This window comes from Lepus europaeus, chromosome 1 (assembly GCF_033115175.1).
Source record: "Lepus europaeus isolate LE1 chromosome 1, mLepTim1.pri, whole genome shotgun sequence".
Lineage (NCBI taxonomy): Eukaryota > Metazoa > Chordata > Mammalia > Lagomorpha > Leporidae > Lepus > Lepus europaeus.
In genome coordinates, this window is record NC_084827.1 from 145,475,818 (window position 1) to 145,495,500 (window position 19,683).

General features: G+C 45.0%; 1 protein-coding gene across 1 annotated transcript in view; it reads right to left on the reverse strand.

The window, feature by feature from the left end:
* MPP4 (MAGUK p55 scaffold protein 4) overlaps window positions 1-19,683 on the reverse strand; it is a 37,119-nt gene continuing 17,436 nt past the window's right edge. Inside the window, exons 12-21 of the mRNA XM_062196834.1 lie at window positions 16,466-16,504; window positions 15,339-15,359; window positions 11,678-11,692; window positions 10,141-10,182; window positions 8,633-8,803; window positions 6,936-7,016; window positions 4,303-4,396; window positions 3,500-3,608; window positions 2,097-2,231; window positions 1-195 (exon numbers count right to left, since the gene is read on the reverse strand). Of these exons, the coding sequence (XP_062052818.1) occupies window positions 1-195; window positions 2,097-2,231; window positions 3,500-3,608; window positions 4,303-4,396; window positions 6,936-7,016; window positions 8,633-8,803; window positions 10,141-10,182; window positions 11,678-11,692; window positions 15,339-15,359; window positions 16,466-16,504 (902 nt within the window). The remainder of the gene's footprint in view (window positions 196-2,096; window positions 2,232-3,499; window positions 3,609-4,302; window positions 4,397-6,935; window positions 7,017-8,632; window positions 8,804-10,140; window positions 10,183-11,677; window positions 11,693-15,338; window positions 15,360-16,465; window positions 16,505-19,683) is intronic.

Consider the following 19,683-nt stretch of genomic DNA (forward strand, 5'->3'; position numbering starts at 1 on the left):
TCACGAAGACTCAGTGTCGGAGGAAATCCACGTGGCCGGGACCCACTGAGGCTCCTCCTGAGCCTTCTGTACAACAGATAACAACCGGGCACACGCATCTTGCAAGTTGTCATTCACAATCACATAATCAAAAAACTGGCCAAACTGAGCCTCCATTTTTTGGGCCAAATCTTCCATCTCTTGTAGGTCTTCATCCTTCAAATGAAACAGAAAAAGGCAGGTAGCATGGACTTCATGAGACAAATAGAAATAATACACTCTGATGCTGTCACATTCGTTGTGAAGCTATTTATTTAAAAGCAAGTAGGCAAGATGTTTGAAATGGGAACATCAATTTCAAATGAAAGTGAATAAGAAAAATATGACTTTGCAAATACAAAATGGCTGCTTTCAGCATGAGGAGAGTGACCTGGCTCTGTTGACTTGGACGTCCCTAACTCACTGTAATATTTTCTATTTCTACTATTATGAAATGTTCATTCTGTGAAGGCATTTGGCCTTCACTGGGCATTAAAACATTAAATTCATTGCTGTTATTTTAATGTGTCCATGAGCACTCAAAATACAAATTTTGCTGCAATACTCCCTTAAAAGGTGACCAAGTATCACAGTGACCATACATATGATAGTGAAACAAATTTGCCATCAAAATGAGAACACAATTTTAAATGCCCCAGTGACTCAGAGAAGTCAGCCCCAGACTGTATCTGAAAGGCAAATTGGAGAATCAGACTTTCATAGTCATTGAAAAAAGTAGGAAGGTAAAAGTGCCAAGATGGAGGATGATACAAAGGCGACTTGAGGCAAGCACTTGGCCTAGCAGTTAAGATGCTGGTTAAGGTGTCTGCACCCAGGGCAGGTGCCTGGCACAGTGGGGCACTGGGGACACCTGAATGCCATGGAAATTGCCTGGGTTTGAGTTCCAGCTCCACTCTGATTCCAGCTTCCTGCTCCTGCCCACCCTGGTGGGGGGGGAGGGGGGAGCAGCAAGTGATGGCCCAAGTTGTTGGGTCCCTGCTCCCTACCACCAACAGGGGAGACCAGACTGAGCTCAGGATAGAATTTCTGGCTTCAGCCTTGTCCAGCCCCAGGCATTTGGGGATTGAACCAGAGAATAGAAGGTTCTCTCTCTCTCTCTCTCCCTCCCTCCCTCCCTCATGTGTCTGTCTCTGCCTTTTGAATAGGTAAAACTTGTATCCCATATCAGAATACCTGGGATTGACTCCTGGCTACGGTTTCAATCCAGCTTCCTTGTAATGCAGATTCTAAGGTATTGAGCCCCTGGCATCCATGTGGTAGGCCTGAACTGAGTTCCCAATTCCAGGCCCATCCTTGGCTATTATCAGCATTTGGTGAATTAATCAGGGATGGGATCTCTCTCTCTCTCTCTCTCTCTCTCTCTCTCTCTCTCTCTCTTCTTCCCTTTCCTCTCTCTCTCCCTTGCCCCACCTCCTCCCTGTGACTGCATTAGCAAGAAACTGTATATGGGACATGGGTGTCTTAACTGGCACCTTAATTAATCACGAAGCTAAATGTGTGCCCTAAAAAGCACACCCTTTAACATAGTGCTCTCTGGAAACAATACAGCAATTTATTTATTTATTTATTTATTTATTTGACAGGCAGAGTGGACAGTGAGAGAGAGAGAGAGGGAGAAAGGTCTTCCTTTGCCGTTGGTTCACCCTCCAATGGCCACCGTGGCCGGCGTACTGCGCTGATCCGATGGCAGGAGCCAGGTGCTTCCTCCTGGTCTCCCATGGGGTGCAGGGCCCAAGGACTTGGGTCATCCTCCACTGCACTCCCGGGCCACAGCAGAGAGCTGACCTGGAAGAGGGGCAACCGGGACAGAATCTGGCGCCCCAACCAGGACTAGAACCCGGTGTGCCAGCACCGCAGGTGGAGGATTAGCCTATTGAGCCGCAGTGCTGGCCAGCAATTTATTTTTGACCAAACCATTTTATTGAGGGGCTTCAGGAGTGGGTACAAAAGAAAGAACAAGGACAATGACCTCCAAGGTGCTCAATTGGCCTAACCCAGATCTCCCCCCAGCTCCACAGTTACTGCAAGCACTCCAGTGATTTTTGACTGCACCTTACCTTGAATTTCATGTCCACAAAGTAATCGGTAATAATTTTGGCATTTTTCCGAGACTGTTTCATACAGTTCATGTTAGATGGCTTTATAAATATGACATAGGGCTTCAGATCTTGAGTTCGAGCCATTTGAATATCCTACATGGAAAAGTTAAAGCACATTCAAAAACAGAAGTCTTTGCTTCCTAGATTCAACATGAACGTTCTCACAAAATCAGAAATTAACAACTATTTTTTTTGGACAGAGTATAGTCTCATGTCATCCCCAATTTTTCAATCCCTAAAAAAAATTTAAAAATCAAACATTTTAGTAATTAAGAAGCTGGATTCTAGAATCAAAATTAAGTGCAAACCCTGGCTCTTCCTCTCACTAGTTATCACTGGCTACTGAAATCCTACTAACTGGGTAAGAGTGTGTGTGTGAGAGAATCTGACTTCCTGGGAGTGGGGTTCTATACATGATCTCCTATGACAAGGACAAAGAGAGGCTCTCAAGGTGGATCTGTTCTGTCTCCCCCTCACTTCCCTTTGCTCTTGCATCACCTCACATTTGACCCCACTGCCATCTCCACACTGACTGCCAGCTTTGAACAAATCTCTCTTCCTCTATGTCTCTTTAGCACACAAGTATATTTTTAAGTGACTAAGAAAACACAAAGTACAATGATCATAAAAACTGGGACTTCGAATCCCATGTTGTTGATCTCATGTTAACTTGCTCATTCCTGCTCCATTCCACATATGATCTCAATGAAGCGACCACAGACATGGCAACACAGCAACCTCCTTGTGTAAAACAACATGTAATTCCCTCCATGAGAAGTTAGTGTGATGCCTGTGACCAACACCCAAGTAAGAAATAATCTAACTTCTCTTTACAGACCACCCCCCACCTCAACCCAATTCTTCCTCAACCAAAATCAAGACATTGGCAATTGGTGTTTCAGGCAAGCTCTTGGCCATTAGATATGAAAAGTGATTGAGGCCAGCATTGTGACACAGCAGGTTAAGCTGCTGCGTGTGACACTGGCATCCCATATAGCCATGGGTTCAAGTTCCAGCTGCTCCACTTCTGATCCAATTCCTTGCTATTGGCCTGGGAAAAGCAGCAGAACATAGCCCAAGTTCCTGAGTCCCTGAACCTATGTGGGAGACCCAGATGGGGCTCCTGGCTCCAGCCTGACATAGCCGTGCCCATTGCATTCATCTGGGGAGTGAACCAGTGGATGGAAGCTCTCTTTCTCTCTCTCTTTCTCTCTCTCTCTCTCCTTCTCTCTCTCTCTCTGTAACTCTTTCAAATAAATACATAAATAATTTTGAAAAAGAAATAAAATTAGATGTGTACAAAGGAGATGACACACGTTCATTACTTTGGGGAGCTGAGAAATATCCCCCAACAGACCCACCTGAGGTTCCAAGTCCATGACACAGACCTTCCCTTCATCAAGGATTGCTTGAACAGCATCCACACTGGTGCCGTACAGGTGGCCTTTGTACTCACCATACTCCAGCATCCTGCAAGGGTGAGACAAAGAGAAGAATTCTTGGGGCTGGGTTAAACCATTGCCTGCAGCACCGGCATCCCATATGGGCACTGGTTCGTGTCCTGAGTGCTCTACTTTCAATCCAACTCCTGCTAATGTGCCTGGGAATGCAGCAAAAGATGACCTGAGTGCCTGGGCCTCTGCCACTCACATGGGAGACACAGATGGAACTGGCTTTGGCCTGTCCAGTCCTGACCACTGATGTCATTTGAGGAGTGAGTCAGCCGATGGAAGGTTGGGGTCTCTCTCTCTCTCCCCCCACCTTTTCTCTCTCCCTCTCTAACTCTGCCTTTCAAATAAACAAACGAATCTTTTTTAAAAAAAAAAAAGAATTTTTCTACAAGTGAAACATTATTAGTGGTAACATGAAGATAAATCCAAAGATTTGAATATATAGACTTTACTAGTTCAAAAAGAACTAGTGGATACTCAGCAAGAGAAAAAATTACTTCCTTTAATTCTCTCAAGTTTGCAGCTCAATCCTGTTCCCTTTTCACATCCAGTGAGTCTGTGTACTACTGTATCAACATACATTCCTCGCTTACCTCTTCAGAAACAAAAGGAATTACCCACTCCCCCCAGGGCTTTAGACAGTGCATAAAAATAAGAAATCGATGTTGAATGTAAAATAGGGGCTAGAATGGATGTTTGAACCTCTGCCTCACCTGTGACTGTATATGAGGCTCTCAAAGGTTTCCCTTGACACATAGTGGTACTCACGCCCGTTTATTTCATAACTCTTTTTGGAACGAGTAGTATCTGTCAGAAAGGGGAATGAAATGTTTCAGAGTCTTCAAAGTATCTTATCACCAATATGCATTTGGGTCAGTCAGAATAAATAAATAAATGTATAAACAAACATAAGAAAATAAAAAGCTATAACCAAAAGCAGGAGCCTGAATTGGTAATGAAGATGACATTCTCACATCAAAATCGGTTCATCTATAAACTTTTATTAAGGGCTCATGGTACAAAAAAGGATGTCTTAGGTGGTGAGCCAGGATCAGGGGGCCTTCTGGGAACACTGCTACTTCAGATCAGGCACTGGGGAATTATGCATGAACCTAAGGTGTCTGAAGACTCCCAGGTATCAGCACTGGCAATGTCCTGTTTGGATGGCACATTTCCATGAAGTCATCTCATCGCCCACGCGTCTCGCTAAGAGAAACATTATTATCCACGGTTCACTGAACAGTGACTGCAGCTTTTGGAGAGTGCTTAACTTCCTCACATTCACAGAATTAATGAAAACTGAAGTGGAAGCCAGAACCTAGATGTCCGGACTCCTCCTCACCTAACGTTTTCCACTGCCCCACATCATCTCAGGTGTGAAGTGGAGAAGGCCCGTGTGGTCCTTCAGTCCTCCCCAGATGCACTTGTACCCAAGTGGAGCAGGGACTCCTTTCAGGGAGCACTAAAACTAAAGAGAGCTTGGGCCGAATCTGAATTCTCTGACGTGGCCCTTTTGACTAGAGACTCTTCAACTGAAATTGCCCCTGGCATGGAATATAGGAGTTCGCTGAATAGCTAAAAGTCACTTAATGTCTGATCATCCATTTACCCAACTAATGTGTACTGAGTGCTTGCCATGTTCCAGGTTTTGTATTGGCTTTGGTTAATACTGAATTACGTTCACATAAACCAAAGATGCCCCTTCTCATTTGCTTCCATTGGACTGACATCTGATACGGTGGATTAAATTGCATGAATTGCTGCATAACCCAAGGCATCCATTAGTGGACAGTAAAAAGTGTTCGCTCGATTTTGAAAGCAACATTTGGGCCACATTTTCTCACTTTGATGGTGGTTATCCATATCCCTTAAAATTCTCCCGTAGTCTGTTAGCATTTCACTTTCACCCAGAGCACTGAAACATGACGAACCCTTTTTGAGATTTTCCTTTTGAGATTCATGCCTGTTCTGCATACAGAAGCAGCACTTCAGGATACACAGGGTTTGGGATGTGACCCTAAAACAACGTTTTAGGTGTCATACTGCTGCTGGGTGGAAATCTGGCAGATCCTGTGGCTCTTCTGATCACACTTAAGGCTCGTTTTTTTTTTTTTTTTTTTTTTTAATTTTTTTTAATTTTTTTTTTTTTTTTTTGACAGGCAGAGTGGATAGTGAGAGAGAGAGACAGAGAGAAAGGTCTTCCTTTTGCCGTTGGTTCACCCTCCAATGGCCGCCGCGGTAGGCGCGCTGCGGCCGGCGCACCGCGCTGTTCCAATGGCAGGAGCCAGGTGCTTCTCCTGGTCTCCCATGGGGTGCAGGGCCCAAGGACTTGGGCCATCCTCCACTGCACTCCCTGGCCACAGCAGAGAGCTGGCCTGGAAGAGGAGCAACCGGGACAGGATCGGTGCCCCGACCGGGACTAGAACCCGGTGTGCCGGCGCCGCAAGGCGGAGGATTAGCCTAGTGAGCCGCGGCGCCGGCTTAAGGCTCGTTTTTAAAAGCCTACCGTCATTCATGCCACAAGTTCATTGTCATAATTCAGACTCCGTTTAACAATTAAAGCCCTGTTCCCCTGCAATAAGCAAGGCTATAAACTTCACTTCTGTTTTGGGCTTCTCCTCCACACATCTGGCTCAGGCTTTCTTCACCTGGGGAAGCAGTCAAAGAAACCAGGGGCCGAGAGAAGGAGCCTGATTCGCTTCTCCTTGTTTTCTCTGCAGGTCTATTGCTCCTCTCCCGTTTAGTAACTCTCCAAGGCTGGAGTACAGGGGGAGAGGAGAAAGCAGGGTGGGGATATTCTGACTGGGTAGGTACCGCTGCTGGCTGCTTGCTATCAGCTGCCTTTAGACTTCTCCGATGTTTGAATCTGCCCCTTTCTCTTGTAGATGACATAGTGGGTTATTTTGTAAACCCACTAACATCACTTCCCCCACCACCAGGTCTCTCAAATCCAATCTCTATCCCAGCTAGTCCCTCGGGATTCCTTCCACACCCTGGTGTATCTGGGGGTACTTTTTGCCTCCTTCCACTGGGGCTTGAGTAGAAACCAAGATAATCCCAGGCTGAATTTCCCCACATTATCAAGCCCAGAGCTGGTCCTTAGAATACATTACACATCTTTTGCTATGACAGGTTCTTCCCAAATCACAGCCATCAGCCACTTCCTCTACCCTTGTGTCTTACACAACAAAGACAAGATCATCCCTTGTGTCTTATGCTTTGACAACTAAGATGGCATGACAGTTCAGTGAGGCTGGTGTGTCCAAAGAGGCAAGGAGAGTTTTACCAAAACACAAACTGTTATAAAAAAAAAAAAAGAAAGAAAGAAAAGAAAAACTAAACATACGTGGCACAGCACTTTGAAAATGGCTGGGATTAAATTCAATAAGTTGTCTTCTCAGTTCATTTACCCCAACACCAGAAGGCCCTAAACACAAAGGGTCACATGAGGAAATCATTAGATGAGGATAAATATAATCATGCAGCAAAACAATCATTTCAATTGTTCTATTGAAGAAAATCAAGAGCAAATGTTTTTAGGGAAACTAGGTGCCTTCCCAGCTCACAAATCAAACACCACCAGAAAACTCTTGGGAATTTTCCTGGTGACTTCTGGGGAGTGACCCACACCACCTCAAGGTTCAGAAATGAGATTGGAAACTGCAGGAACCCGGCACCCTAACAAACATCACAAAATGGTAGGTCTGTGAGAATGTGCTGGCCTGATTTCACATCAGCTAGGACATCCTGCCTTCTGCCCTCAGATGAAGTTGCCATCACATCACGATGAGAAATCAGCTCGACGATCACAGGCTCAGGACCAGAGAATTCAGGGGCACACTTCTGAATGGCTGAATCAGAACTCCCACGCCCAAGTGGAGGCAGTGCCAACATCATGGGTATATAACCTGCAGTTACACAACTTTTATATGCTTAGCAGGACACCACCCTGGGGCTGGCACTGTGGCACAGCAGGTGAATGCCCTGGACTGAAGCGCCAGCATCCCATACGGGCACCAGTTCAAGACCCAGCTGCTCCATTTCCAATCTGGCTCTCTGCTATGGCCTGGGAAAACAGTAGAAGATGGCACAAGTCCTTGGGTCCCTGCACCCACATGGGAGACCCAGAAGACTCTCCTGGCTCCTGGCTTTGGATCGGCATAGCTCTGGCCTTTGCGGCCAATTGGGGAGTGAACCAGCAGATGGAAGACCTCTCTGTCTGTCTCTCTCTCTCTCTCTCTGCCTCTCCTCTCTCTGTGTAACTCTTTCGAATAAATAAATAAGTCTTTAAAAAAAGAGAGTAAGAAAAATAATTTTTAAAAAGTTAAAAAAAAAAAAAAAGGACACCACCTTTGGACTGATGCTCTGCTATTGCATCTTGAAATTCTTAACACTTCCCTTATATTTTAATTTTTGCACTGGGCCCCGCAAATTATATGTTCAGGTCCTGGCTTTAAGACATGTTGTTCTGCTCTACCAAGGCCTGCCCTGGTCACAGCTGAGCACACAGAGAGGATGGCAGTAAGACACAGGATGCTACTGCTGCAGGGGCCAATTTTACAGCGGTAACCCCAGCACTGTTCTTTAGCACCAAAGATACAGTTCACAAGATGTTAGGCACTTTTGTAAAGGACATGAGTATAGATTTCTTAGGGAAATGGACTCCAAGGGTTTATTTTCCTCATACAGACTAATGATTCAGTCTAGGGGTACATCATCTATGCTTCTAGGGCAAATTCTAAACAGGCAAAACAGAATCTCAGTTATAATATCCTCTTAATTTAATTGTGCACGAGGGAACATGTGTGCACACACACACAGAGAGAGAGAGAGAGAGAGAGCAGGCTGCAATAAAGTTATACCTATAAACACACATATAAAACAGATTTTATTTTTTTCTTAAAAACATAAAACAGTATTTTTATAGAGTTCTATATATTTCCATAGAGAGAGTTCTACTCTTATTGCTATTCCTAATGCAGACAAATCTAGAGGGAAAACTCCAAACATCACAGGAGATGGTGCACACTAGGACATACGTACCCACGAGCACTATGAGGCGGTGCTTATCTGCAGGGCGTCGCTGGTACCGCACTACCTCCTCGTAAGGGGCACCCACTGCACTGTAGCAGCCACCAGTGCAGCACACAGTGGTGCGCAGCTGGCTGAGGTGAGACTTCCTGCGACAAAGGCGCATGCTTCGGCGGAAGCCAGCTGGGCAGGGGGAAAGGCACACAGTGTGAGATCCAGGGCGGAAGAACTGCCTTCTCCCTTCAAATCTGATGGAGCCTGTAGTGACTGCCACAGTAAGCGGCTAATGAATGCAGACTTGGCTTTCTGAAGGGAGAAGACAGGAAATGCTATGAAGGGAAAATGAGGAATACCCCTCTTGTTAGGTCTAAGTCACCCCAGGGTCCCAGGCACTGCACTAGGTGTTGGATGTGCAGGGGCCAACTAATCCAAGCCCATTTTCTCGGAAAATTTACATTTGATGGAGGAGAGACAAAAGTGAACAACAGACATAAGTGCTTAGAAAAAAGGTGAGTGGGTGGAGAATGACAGGTACATTGCCAAGGAGAGCATCTCTGAGAAGTGGCATTGAGCAGGGGTCTGGGGGAAGTAACGGAGCTGGCTAAGGAAGCATCTGGGAGGAGAGCAACCCAGGCCGAGGGAACAGCAAACGCCGAGATGCAGGGAAACGAGCTTGCTTGGGGCGCTCCCAGAGGAGCAGGGGAGCCTGCAGCAGGGCGGTGAGCCACAGCCAGGGCGGTGGGAGGAGTGGGGACTGCAGCCAGGCCACTCAGGGCCTTGGGGAAGCACTGGAGTGTGATGGAGCATGTGGGAGGGCACTGGATGATGGAGAGGCAGGGTGTGGCATGACTTATGTTTCTGGAGGATGTAACTAAGTGACAGACTACAGAAATGTGGACGGCGCAGCTGCTTAACCTAGTGGTTATGAGACTTGCATCACATATCAGAGTCCCTGAGTCTGACTCCTGGTTCCAGCTCCTACCCATAGCTTCCTGCTAATGCTGACCCTAGGGGGCAGCAGGGATGGCTCAAGTGATTGTCTCCCTGCCACCCAGCGGGGAGACCCGAGTTCAGTCCCTGGCTCCTGGTTCCATCCCAGCCCTGCCTGGCTGTTGCAGGCTCTCTGGTGTCTGTATGTCTCTCTCTCTCTCTCTTTCTCTCCCTTCTCAAATAAATTTTTTAAGAAAGAAGAATTGTGGCCACAAGCAGTGAGTTTCACAGTCACCAAATTGGTCTCTTTAGACCAAGGTGAGTAACCTGTGAAACAATCTATAGGAAATAAAAAAGATCTGCATTTAACAAATAATCAAGAGATATCGAATGGAAACTACATGAATAACAAGGACCACTCAATAAATCAGACTAGTGACCCAAAAACCAGACAACAAAACCAGAACATGGAACAAGCTTGAAAATGTCCAAAAGCAAAAGAAGCTTCGGAAGAATGAGAAGAGCATCAGGCCAGTATGAAGTAACTTAGCAAGTGATGTAGGACCCACCTCTTGGTAATCATCACCTACCAATAAAAAACTTCTCACCATAGCCAACAAACTCCTCCTTGTCTGGAACACACAGAATGACAGGAAAAGATGTAAGCACGAGACATTTGCTTAGAACTAGCGCGTGCAACCAGCTTCAGTGTCCCGGTGACAGGTTTTTAGTAGAGGGCAATACAGCTGAATTTATTCTTGAGTGCTTTATTAAAGAATGCTAGGGGGACCAGCGCTGTGGCATAGCAAGTAAAGCAGCTGCCTGCAGTGCTGGCATCCCACATAGGTGCCGGTTCAAGTCCGCTGCTCCACTTTCCATCCAGCTCTCTGCTGTGGCCTGGGAAAGCAGCAGAAGATGGCCCAAGTCCTTGAGTCCCTGCACACGCATAGTAGACCTGGAAGAAGCTCCAGGTTCCTGACTTCCAATTGGTTCAGCTCTGGCCATTGTGGCCATTGGGTGAGTGAACCAGTGGATGGAAGACCTTTCTATCTGTCCTTCTCTCTTTGTAACTCTGCCTCTAAAATAAACAAATAAATAAACTTTTAAAAACAGAAACAGAGAAAGTGTCTTTGAATTTAACTTATGGATACTCTGTTCCTTCAGTGTCTGTAATTAATCTCTTTGATAGATACAGACTTTTATTTTCTCCCTTATAAAATGGTTCATTCTAGACAAAGTTAGTATTGGCTGTAAAGCTGTCAATTATTCCCATTTGGCCAGGAATCTGAGAGGCCAAGGGAAGCAAACTTCACCCAGCACCTCTAAACATCCAGGGTGAGTTCAAACGTCTGCTTCTGCTTCTGTTGTAGCTTCAGAAAAGTTGGTATGAACTCCAGCGAGGATGTCATAGACAGGCATTTTCAAATTACTTTTAATTTTAAGTTCCTTGTCATTTACGTGACTCTGTTTTGATCCTTGAAATATATAGAGTATTTGGTCATGGAATGAACTGATTTATATTCTTAACCATTTTTAAACATGCATTTTAAAATATTAAGGTAAACACACCAATATCAATTCTATCTTCTGGCAACTAAGCACGCTTCTCTAATGAAGAAGTGTCAGGGTATGCATTGTGGCATAGCAGGTAAAGCCACCACCTGTAATGTCAGCATCCTATGTGGGCACAGGTTCATGTCCCAGCTGCTCCACTTCCAAACCAGCCCCCTTCTAATGGCCTGGGAAAAGCAGCAGAAGATGATCCAAGTGTTTGGGCTCCTGCCACCCATGTGGGAGACCTGGATAAGGTTCCTGGCCCATGGCTTTGGAGTGGCTCAGCCTTGGCCATTGTGGCCATATAGGGAGTGAACCAGCAGATGAATGATCTTTCTCTCTCTCTCTCTGTAGATATGTCAATAAGTTTAAAAGGAAATGTTTAGTCATGGTTAGGTTCATACAGCTTAATTATTTTCATCATTTTTAAATATATTCTATGAAATTGAATATTTCAGTGTTGATATCACCCTGAAAATATTGTTATATTTAGCTTAACAGTTATTCTGTCAAGTATTCACTCTAAGGCTCTGTAAGATCTTAAACATGGTGTACTCAGGAAACAATAATTACCTTCTGAAAGTTCCTCTGGATGTTGAGTTAAGGGCAGAAACAAACATGAGAGAGATCAGGTTAGCCATCAAATACAAACACACGATGTAAGAGAAGCATTCAAAGTTATAACTTAGGTAAGGCCAGGCAAGGCAAACAAGCAACACACAATCGCGGATTCAAAAATTCTTTTAATCTGATTCTGCCTCTAGGGTGCAGTAATGTTTTCCACAAGTTGCCTGCCAAGGCTCCCCCTGAGGGTGGGCATTTGGTCCAGTGGTTAAGACACCAGTCAGGATGCCTGTATCCCATTTCCCACCATGTGGGTTTGATGCCTGCCTCTGGCTCCTGATTCCAGCTTCCAGCTAATGCAGACCCCGGGAGGCAGCAGCGGTGGCTCAAGTAATTGGGCTTCTGCCACCTTACATGGGAGACCTGGATTGAGTACATGGGGCCTTTGCAAGCATCTGGGGAGTGGAACAGCAGATGGGAGATCGGTGTCTAGCTTTCTCTGTCTCTGCAATCAATAATTTTAAAAACAACTCTTCTTGAAGCCTTTTAATCTATAAAGATTCTACAAAATGGGGCTTGAAAGAGAAATTATAGAAAGGCAATGGATTTGAGCTTTCCCCCTCCTCTCCCAGGGGCCATATTGCAGCAGCCCTGGGGAGAGAGGGAAATGGTGGAAGGGTTGCTGGGACAGACACTGCAACAGCCTCCAGCCAAGTGTCCTCATTCCTCACTCCTCAGCCCTTTCTGGGTCCAGCACATGGGCTCCCATTTCTGACTGGCCCACTGACGATGGAAGTATCTCCCCCAGCGCCAACTTTGTTTTCTAGACAGCTTGAAGCAGCGCATGTGTGCTCTCTCTTCTCTCTCTCTCTCTCTCTCTCTCTCTCTCTCTCTCTCTCTCTCCCTATCTCACTGCTCTTAAACAGACCATACCATCACCTCCCGGAGAAATTCTAAGGGGACATATAACACTTCACTCAGAGTAGGGCCCAACTAAAAAACTCCAACTGTCCACTAAGCAGTCTAAGTAATAAGATTAAGATCATGGATGGATGCCGAGGGTTACCTACCCAAAATCATGTCAGTTGGGTGCTGCTTCTACATGAGCTAGGTTTAGGATGTTCTGCAGAGTTCTCACCCTTTGAACTGATTTGCAGTAGGGAAGGGCAGCTGTGCACTTTCCACTGCCCTACTTACTGCTGCTGCTGACTGCCCACAAAGAACACGATTCATGATAATAGTGCCAGCTAACATTCATGGAGCACTTCCTGTCGGTCAGTCGCCATAAGCAGTTGACTTACATTAATTATTGGTCCCATTTTGAGATGGGGACCCTGATGGACACAGAGGTTAAGTGCCAGAAGACCCACAGTTAGGGACGAATGGACCCAGGATTCAGACTTAGAAAATGTGGCTCAAGTTCATGGTCTTACTCACTATGCCATACCATCTCTCCTTTCACAGACTCAGCAAATGTCCTAACCTCAGCTACACCCGTAGCATGTGGAGTATATTCCAGCAAAATGATGAGTTGACTAGAACAAAGAAGAAGGAATATAATCTAAAGGAAATAAAAATGAAACTATGAGTGGATGTTTGACTAGTGGTTAAGATCTCAACTGAAACACCTGCATGCCATGCTGGAGTGCCTGGGATGAGCCCTGGCCTGGCTCCGGACCCCAGATTCCTGCTAATGATCACCCTGGGAAGCACCCTGGGAAGATGTCTCAAGTACTTGGGTCCCTGCCACCCAGACCCGGGTTGAGCCTAGTCCAGCCCTGGCTATTGCAGGCATTTGAAGAGAGAACCAGAGGCTGAGGGCTCTCTCAAATAAACAAAAACATTTTTTAAAAATTAAACTAATCCCAAACAGTGGGCCAAGTAAGGACAATGGAAAACAAGAAATTTAGGAACAATGTAAGTGATGCGCAAATAATTTAGGTGAGTAGTTTCCAACTCCATCTGTCTCAAAGCATTCTTTTTATAACTAATATTTGTAGCAATTTCTCTTATGAAATTATATTCTTATGTTTATGAAATGGAAATTATAAGTGATATAATCTACTGCATGCATAATTTTAAAAATATAGTAACTGTAATGTAACAAAAAGGAAATAATTTAGACTTTAAAAATACTTTACATTAAAATATACATCCTCGGCCAGTGCCGCAGCTCAACAGGCTAATCCTCTGCCTGCGGCGCCGGCACACCGGGTTCTAGTCCCAGTTGGGGCGCCGCATTCTATCCCAGTTGCCCCTCTTCCAGGCCAGCTCTCTGCTGTGGCCCGGGAAGGCAGTGGAGGATGGCCCAAGTGCTTGGGCCCTGCACCCCAGGGGAAACCAGGAGAAGCACCTGGCTCCTGCCTTCGGATCAGCGTGGTGCGCTGGCCGCGGCGGCCACTGGGGGGTGAACCAACAGCAAAGGAAGACCTTTCTCTCTGTCTCTCTCTCTCACTGTCCACTCTGCCTATCAAAAAAAAAATAAAAATTAAATTAAAATTAAAAAATATATACATCCTCAAGCATGACTTCCCTAGAAGAGATAAGAAATGACTAGATGTTTATACTACTTAAATTGAAGGAACATGAATTTAAACAAAGTGAGGAGGCCAGAAAGTATTTCCTTATATGAAGTGCAGAAATTCAGATGAGCAAAGGAATAGAAGGATCTAGGATAAAGAATGTTCTGGTAAATGCAGACCAGATTTTATTTTGTACATGATGAGAGAAAGGAAATCGCCCTAACTGAAGCAAGGATAACAGGTGGAAGCAATTAGAGACCAGAAAACAAAGAAAACGAGAGAGCACAGGATACTTGGAATCAGGTAAGGAAACGTTATCATGGTCCAACAGGTGGTCGGTTTAAAAAAATGTTTTGTGGGGCCTACATTGCCACTAACGATGCAAATATTATTTGAGGAATAGACACTTGATATTTATGTGCCTCAGTAATACCAAAGGCTACATTAGAGAAAAGGGAAACTGGGTCAGTATAGATACCACACTTTCTAGTTTACTTAGCATCCACGTGGGGTGGATAGGATGTGTGGAACAAAGTCTTCAGTCGGTGCAAGGCCCTATGCATTCTGCTTGAAGGTCTCCCTCCGTGATGACTGTCTCTGTCTTCGAAACCACTGGGCTTTCATGTTATATCTTGTGAAAACCTACATCACTGCTCAGTGTTAAATAACCATACCTTTACGTGTCTAATGGGTTGGGTTCAGCAGCAATGTGGGGCTAGGGACAGCTGTTCACTACGCAGGGTACCAAACTCTCCCGATTCTCATCAGTTAAGGTCAGCAGTACCTCCAGTCAAAATGAAAACCAAAAATTGAGCCCCGTCCCCCAAGTTCTAGAATGCCCCTCATGAACAAATACTGGCCCTATGAGAAACACTCATTAATGAAAAATTTTCAGTGTCTCACAACTACATGGCTGATTGATTTTTCAACAAATTGTACTGTGTACAGTTGAGTTTTAGAGCATAATGTTATGGGATTCTTACATATAGTTACTACAGTGAAGCAAACCAACATGTCTACATCTCAGCTAGTTACCTTTTAATTTTGTTTACTGTTGATGTATTTAAACAACTGTATGTCATATCTCTAAACATGTTTAAATTATACATTTTAAAAATCAATACCAGATAACTCATTTTTTAACTTACCAGATTCAAATGTTTCTTCATCTTGAGTTTTCCATGAAGGCAAAAACCAAAATTATTACATTACTGTCCACACTGAGTATGTATTAAAATAGTCTAATACCCTGGTACATACCTCGGCCCATACACTAACTTTAAACTTGTTTTCCTAACTCAAGGCCAAGTCAGTGGTGTCTCAATGGCATACACAAGGGGGCATCCTGTCTGCAGCATTGGTGGTCCACAAGCAAGGCGGGTAATGTTCATTTTCTTTCTTTCTTTTTTTTTTTTTTTTTTTTGGCCAGGCAGAATTAGACAGTGTGTGTGAGAGAGAGAGAGAGACTTATAGACAGTGAGAGAGACAGAGAGAAAGGTCTTCCTTCCATTGGTTCACTCCCCTAATGGCTGCTACGGCCAGTGCTGCTCTCTGTCTCTCTCACTGTCTATAAGAAAATGAATATTACCACAAATTGAAAAAAGAAAGTGTCAGCATTATTCTGTTGCTATTCAGAGAAATATACATGGATCTTTGAAATAGCCACCATTTAAATACAGCACCTGTTCTTTCATTTCTAAAAACTAGATTAGTCCATTAAGGCAAGACAGATGCACCTGTCAAAGTCTTCCCACCTCCTCTCCCAACAAAAACCTAGTGATTCTTGAGCCAATCTTAGTTCTACCACCAAATTTGAAACATCTTTTTGCAATTTACCAGAAAAAAGTTTAAGTATAGAAATGTAAGAACCTTTCATATAGTTCTCAAAAGTTTGGAATCCATTACTATCCATCTGTATTAGAATCGATCAGAAGATGGTATTGGACTTAATAACAGAACATAGGTTTTGCTTCTGTAAATTTTGATATCTCAGTGTTGTATAGTATTCCACAGGAGCATGGGAGTTTGCTATGACAAGTGCCACCAAGCCTTCGTGAGGTCATTTCCAAGACACTATTTACAACCCTGGGAGCCTGGAGATATCCCTTCCAAGTGCAGGACCCCTGAGAGAGAGGAAGAGGAAGAGGACTAGGGTGGGGACCCTTCGGACACAGAGGCCTGTGGTCCATTTGGCCCACTCTGTTCCATGCAGTCTGTAGCTAGAGGCTGCACAGTTCTTCTTGGTGATAAATCAATCAGGAAAAAAAAATGTTACCTGCTTCCACACACTTCTCGTCAATCTTCATGTCATCTTCTATAAAAGAGCACAGAAAGAAGAAATTAAAAAGCACTAAAAAAATCCACATACATAGACCAATAAAACTCAGACCAACTTATGATAATGTTTCTCTTACGACTCCTGCTCACTTGGAGAGATAAAAAGGATTGGTCTATATTAGATGGAGATGTATATGTGGGAGGACATAGAGTATCAAAATGGTTAAAGCTTTTAACGCGTGGACTTTTGAGTGCTGGATAAATGCACTTATCTCTAAGCCTCTGCTCTCCACCTGCGGATAGGGTTAACACTAAGCCCTCCCACCAGCACGGCGGGTGGCTGAAGTTTACAACAACGTAGTATACATTTCATAAAAGGCTGAAAGAGATAAATATAAAGGTTCCCAACATGGAGAAATGATAAGTGTTTAAGTGGTGGAAGTGCTAAAGCCCAGATTAGATTACACACTGTATACATGCATCAGATTATCATACGTGCCTCGTAATATATAGGACGATCAGATATCAATTAAAATTTGAAAACAGCTACCATCTAGGATTCCGTGAGAGGACACATGAAAAGGTCAGGCACATAGTAAGTGCTCAGTGCACGTTACCTTTAGCTGAGGGATATATAAGGGTATCCAAAAATTTGTAGAAAATGGAATTAAAAGATAAGTTTACTTGGGGCCAAAAAATGTGAAATCTATGCATTCAAGGGGGTATTCAAAGGGTTGTGGAAAATCGTATTATGAAAAACTATGCATTAGTTACCCTCATCTAAGAGGATAAAAAGTATAACTCACAAAACCACTTGTCCTGCCGCTGAAAGCCCTCCACAACGTGCCTGAACCCACATGGAAGGCTCATGTCCCCTTCTCCCATCTCATCGCCCCGTTGGAGCAGACATCGTGGTTCTGCCCTGTGCTGCTGCTTACACTGTCCCCTCCACCTGTCACCTCCAAAGTCCATCTCAAACGTTGGTCAGAATGGACGCCCCGGCCTCCGGCCAGCATTTCCTTCCGGCCCCCTGCAGTCCTCTGCTCCCATGCACCAGCTGCACTCCGTACTTTCACCATTTGGCTGTTTGTCTTATTTGTTCTCTTAGATAGCTCTCGGAAGCAGGCACCGCTTCCTGGTGTTGCCAGGCTCCATGGAGCACAGCACACTGTCCTGCACATAGCAGGCCTATCATAAACTCTGCCCTTGAATGTTCCTTTAAGGACCAAAACAACTTACTTGAATATACCTTCTGAAAAAAATATTTTCCTCTTTGAGCATTGTACATCTTGTGCCCAGCACTTCCCACATGCTCAAGAAATAGTTTAAGAATGAGTTTAATAAATGAGTCTAATACATGTTCCAGAGGTACAGCTTGGATAACAAATATCATAAAGTACCACATATTATCATCCCCTCAAAAACACATCGTGCACGAATGTTCTCACATAAATTATGAAATATGATAAATTCTAAGAAATGGCGCTCCTTCTCAGAGGTACAGATAGACAAGTGACATGGCTGAGGCTTTTGACTCGTCACTCAATCCCTTTTATATTCATCTAGAGATTATGTTCCAGATGAGCCTTGGATAACAACAGTGAGTTCATTAGTTCCCGAGACATAATCAGAGGGTTTTTTTGAAAGGCAAACATTGTCATTTTGGATTTTCTGATGAAGCTACAGAGACCAGGGGTGATTCTCCAGCAACACGCAAGAGCCCTGGCCCTTCTGGCCCTGTCACTAGGAGGGGGCTGCTGCTTTTGCTCTCCCCAAACCCACAGGTACGCACCTCTGGCTTAGGTAGATATCACGGACTGAATTATGCCTCCCCGCATATCCACAGACTGAAACCCTAGCCTCCACTGTTCCTGGATTTGGAGATGGGGAGGAAATGAAGGTTAAATGAGGTCAACGTTTGGAGCCTCACGGGTTAGTATGCCCGAGTTCCACTTCAGAATAACTGGGTTCAAGTCCTGGCTCCACTCATTGACTCCAGCTTCCTGCTAATGTGGGCCCTGGGAGGCAGCAGTGATGGCTCAAGTACCTGGGTTTCTGCCACCCACATGGGAGACCTGGATGGAGCTCCTGGCTCCTGGCTTCGGCTCCAGCCCAGATCTGGCTGTTGCAGCCATTTGGTGAGTGAACCAAAAGATGTGAATGAGCTCGCGTTGTCTGTATGTCTGACTCCCTGCCATTCAAACAGATAAATACTTTTAAAAAGAGACAGAGAGAGAGAAGGCAGCACCAGAGGTCTAAGAATGCACAGAGCCAAGGCCACCTGAGCACACAGCAAGGAAGTGGCCATCTGTGAGCCAGGACAGTGACTCTGCTGGAACCTTGGTCCTAATTAGCCACCTCCAGGACTGTGAGAACACAGGTGTGTGCTGTTTAAGCCCCACAGTCTGCAGCATTTGGTTACACAACCCAATCCAAGACAGTGGGCTTGTACTCACCAGGACCACATGGTCCCCAACCCTCCCTCTAAACAGTACAGCCTGTGATGTGACTCCAGGAACACAAACCCAGGAGCAGGTGCCAAATTTGAGCCTCTCCTACTTCCTTCTGCTCATGTTTCCACCTTCATCTGCCAGTATCACACATGTCTTTTGTCCTTGGGGAATACAGGCTAGGGCCCCACATCTATAGATCTGTTTTCTAAAGTCTTCAGCTGGGGCCAGTGCTGTACTATAAAAGGCTAAACTTCCACCTATGGCGCCAGCATCCCATATGGGTTCTGGTTCAAGTCCTGGCTGTTCCACTTCTAATCCAGCCCTCTTCTATGACCTGGGAAAGCAGTAGAAGATGGCCCAAGTTCTTGGGCCCCTGCACCGGCATGGGAGACCTGGAGGAAGCTCCTAGCTTTGGATCAGCTCAGCTCTGGCTGTTGTGGCCATTTAGGGAGTGAACCAAAGGATGGAAGACATCTCTCTCTCTCTTTCTCTCTCTCTCCCTCCCTCTCTCTCTTTCTCTCTCTCTTTAATTCTGCCTCTCAAATAAATAAATAAACCTTAAAAACAATTCCTCTGCAGTCCCTGGCCTCACTTTCCAATGCAAGGATGAAATGTGAGTGGTGGCTAAGGGGACTGTGTTTCTCCCTCTCTCTCCTCTCTGTGAGGAGGCAGCGTCTTATTTACATGTGGGTGTGTGCACAGGGGTGTTCGAGACCTCATCGGGAGTCTTCCAGATGGTTGGGCATGGAGAAGGGGAAGGGGT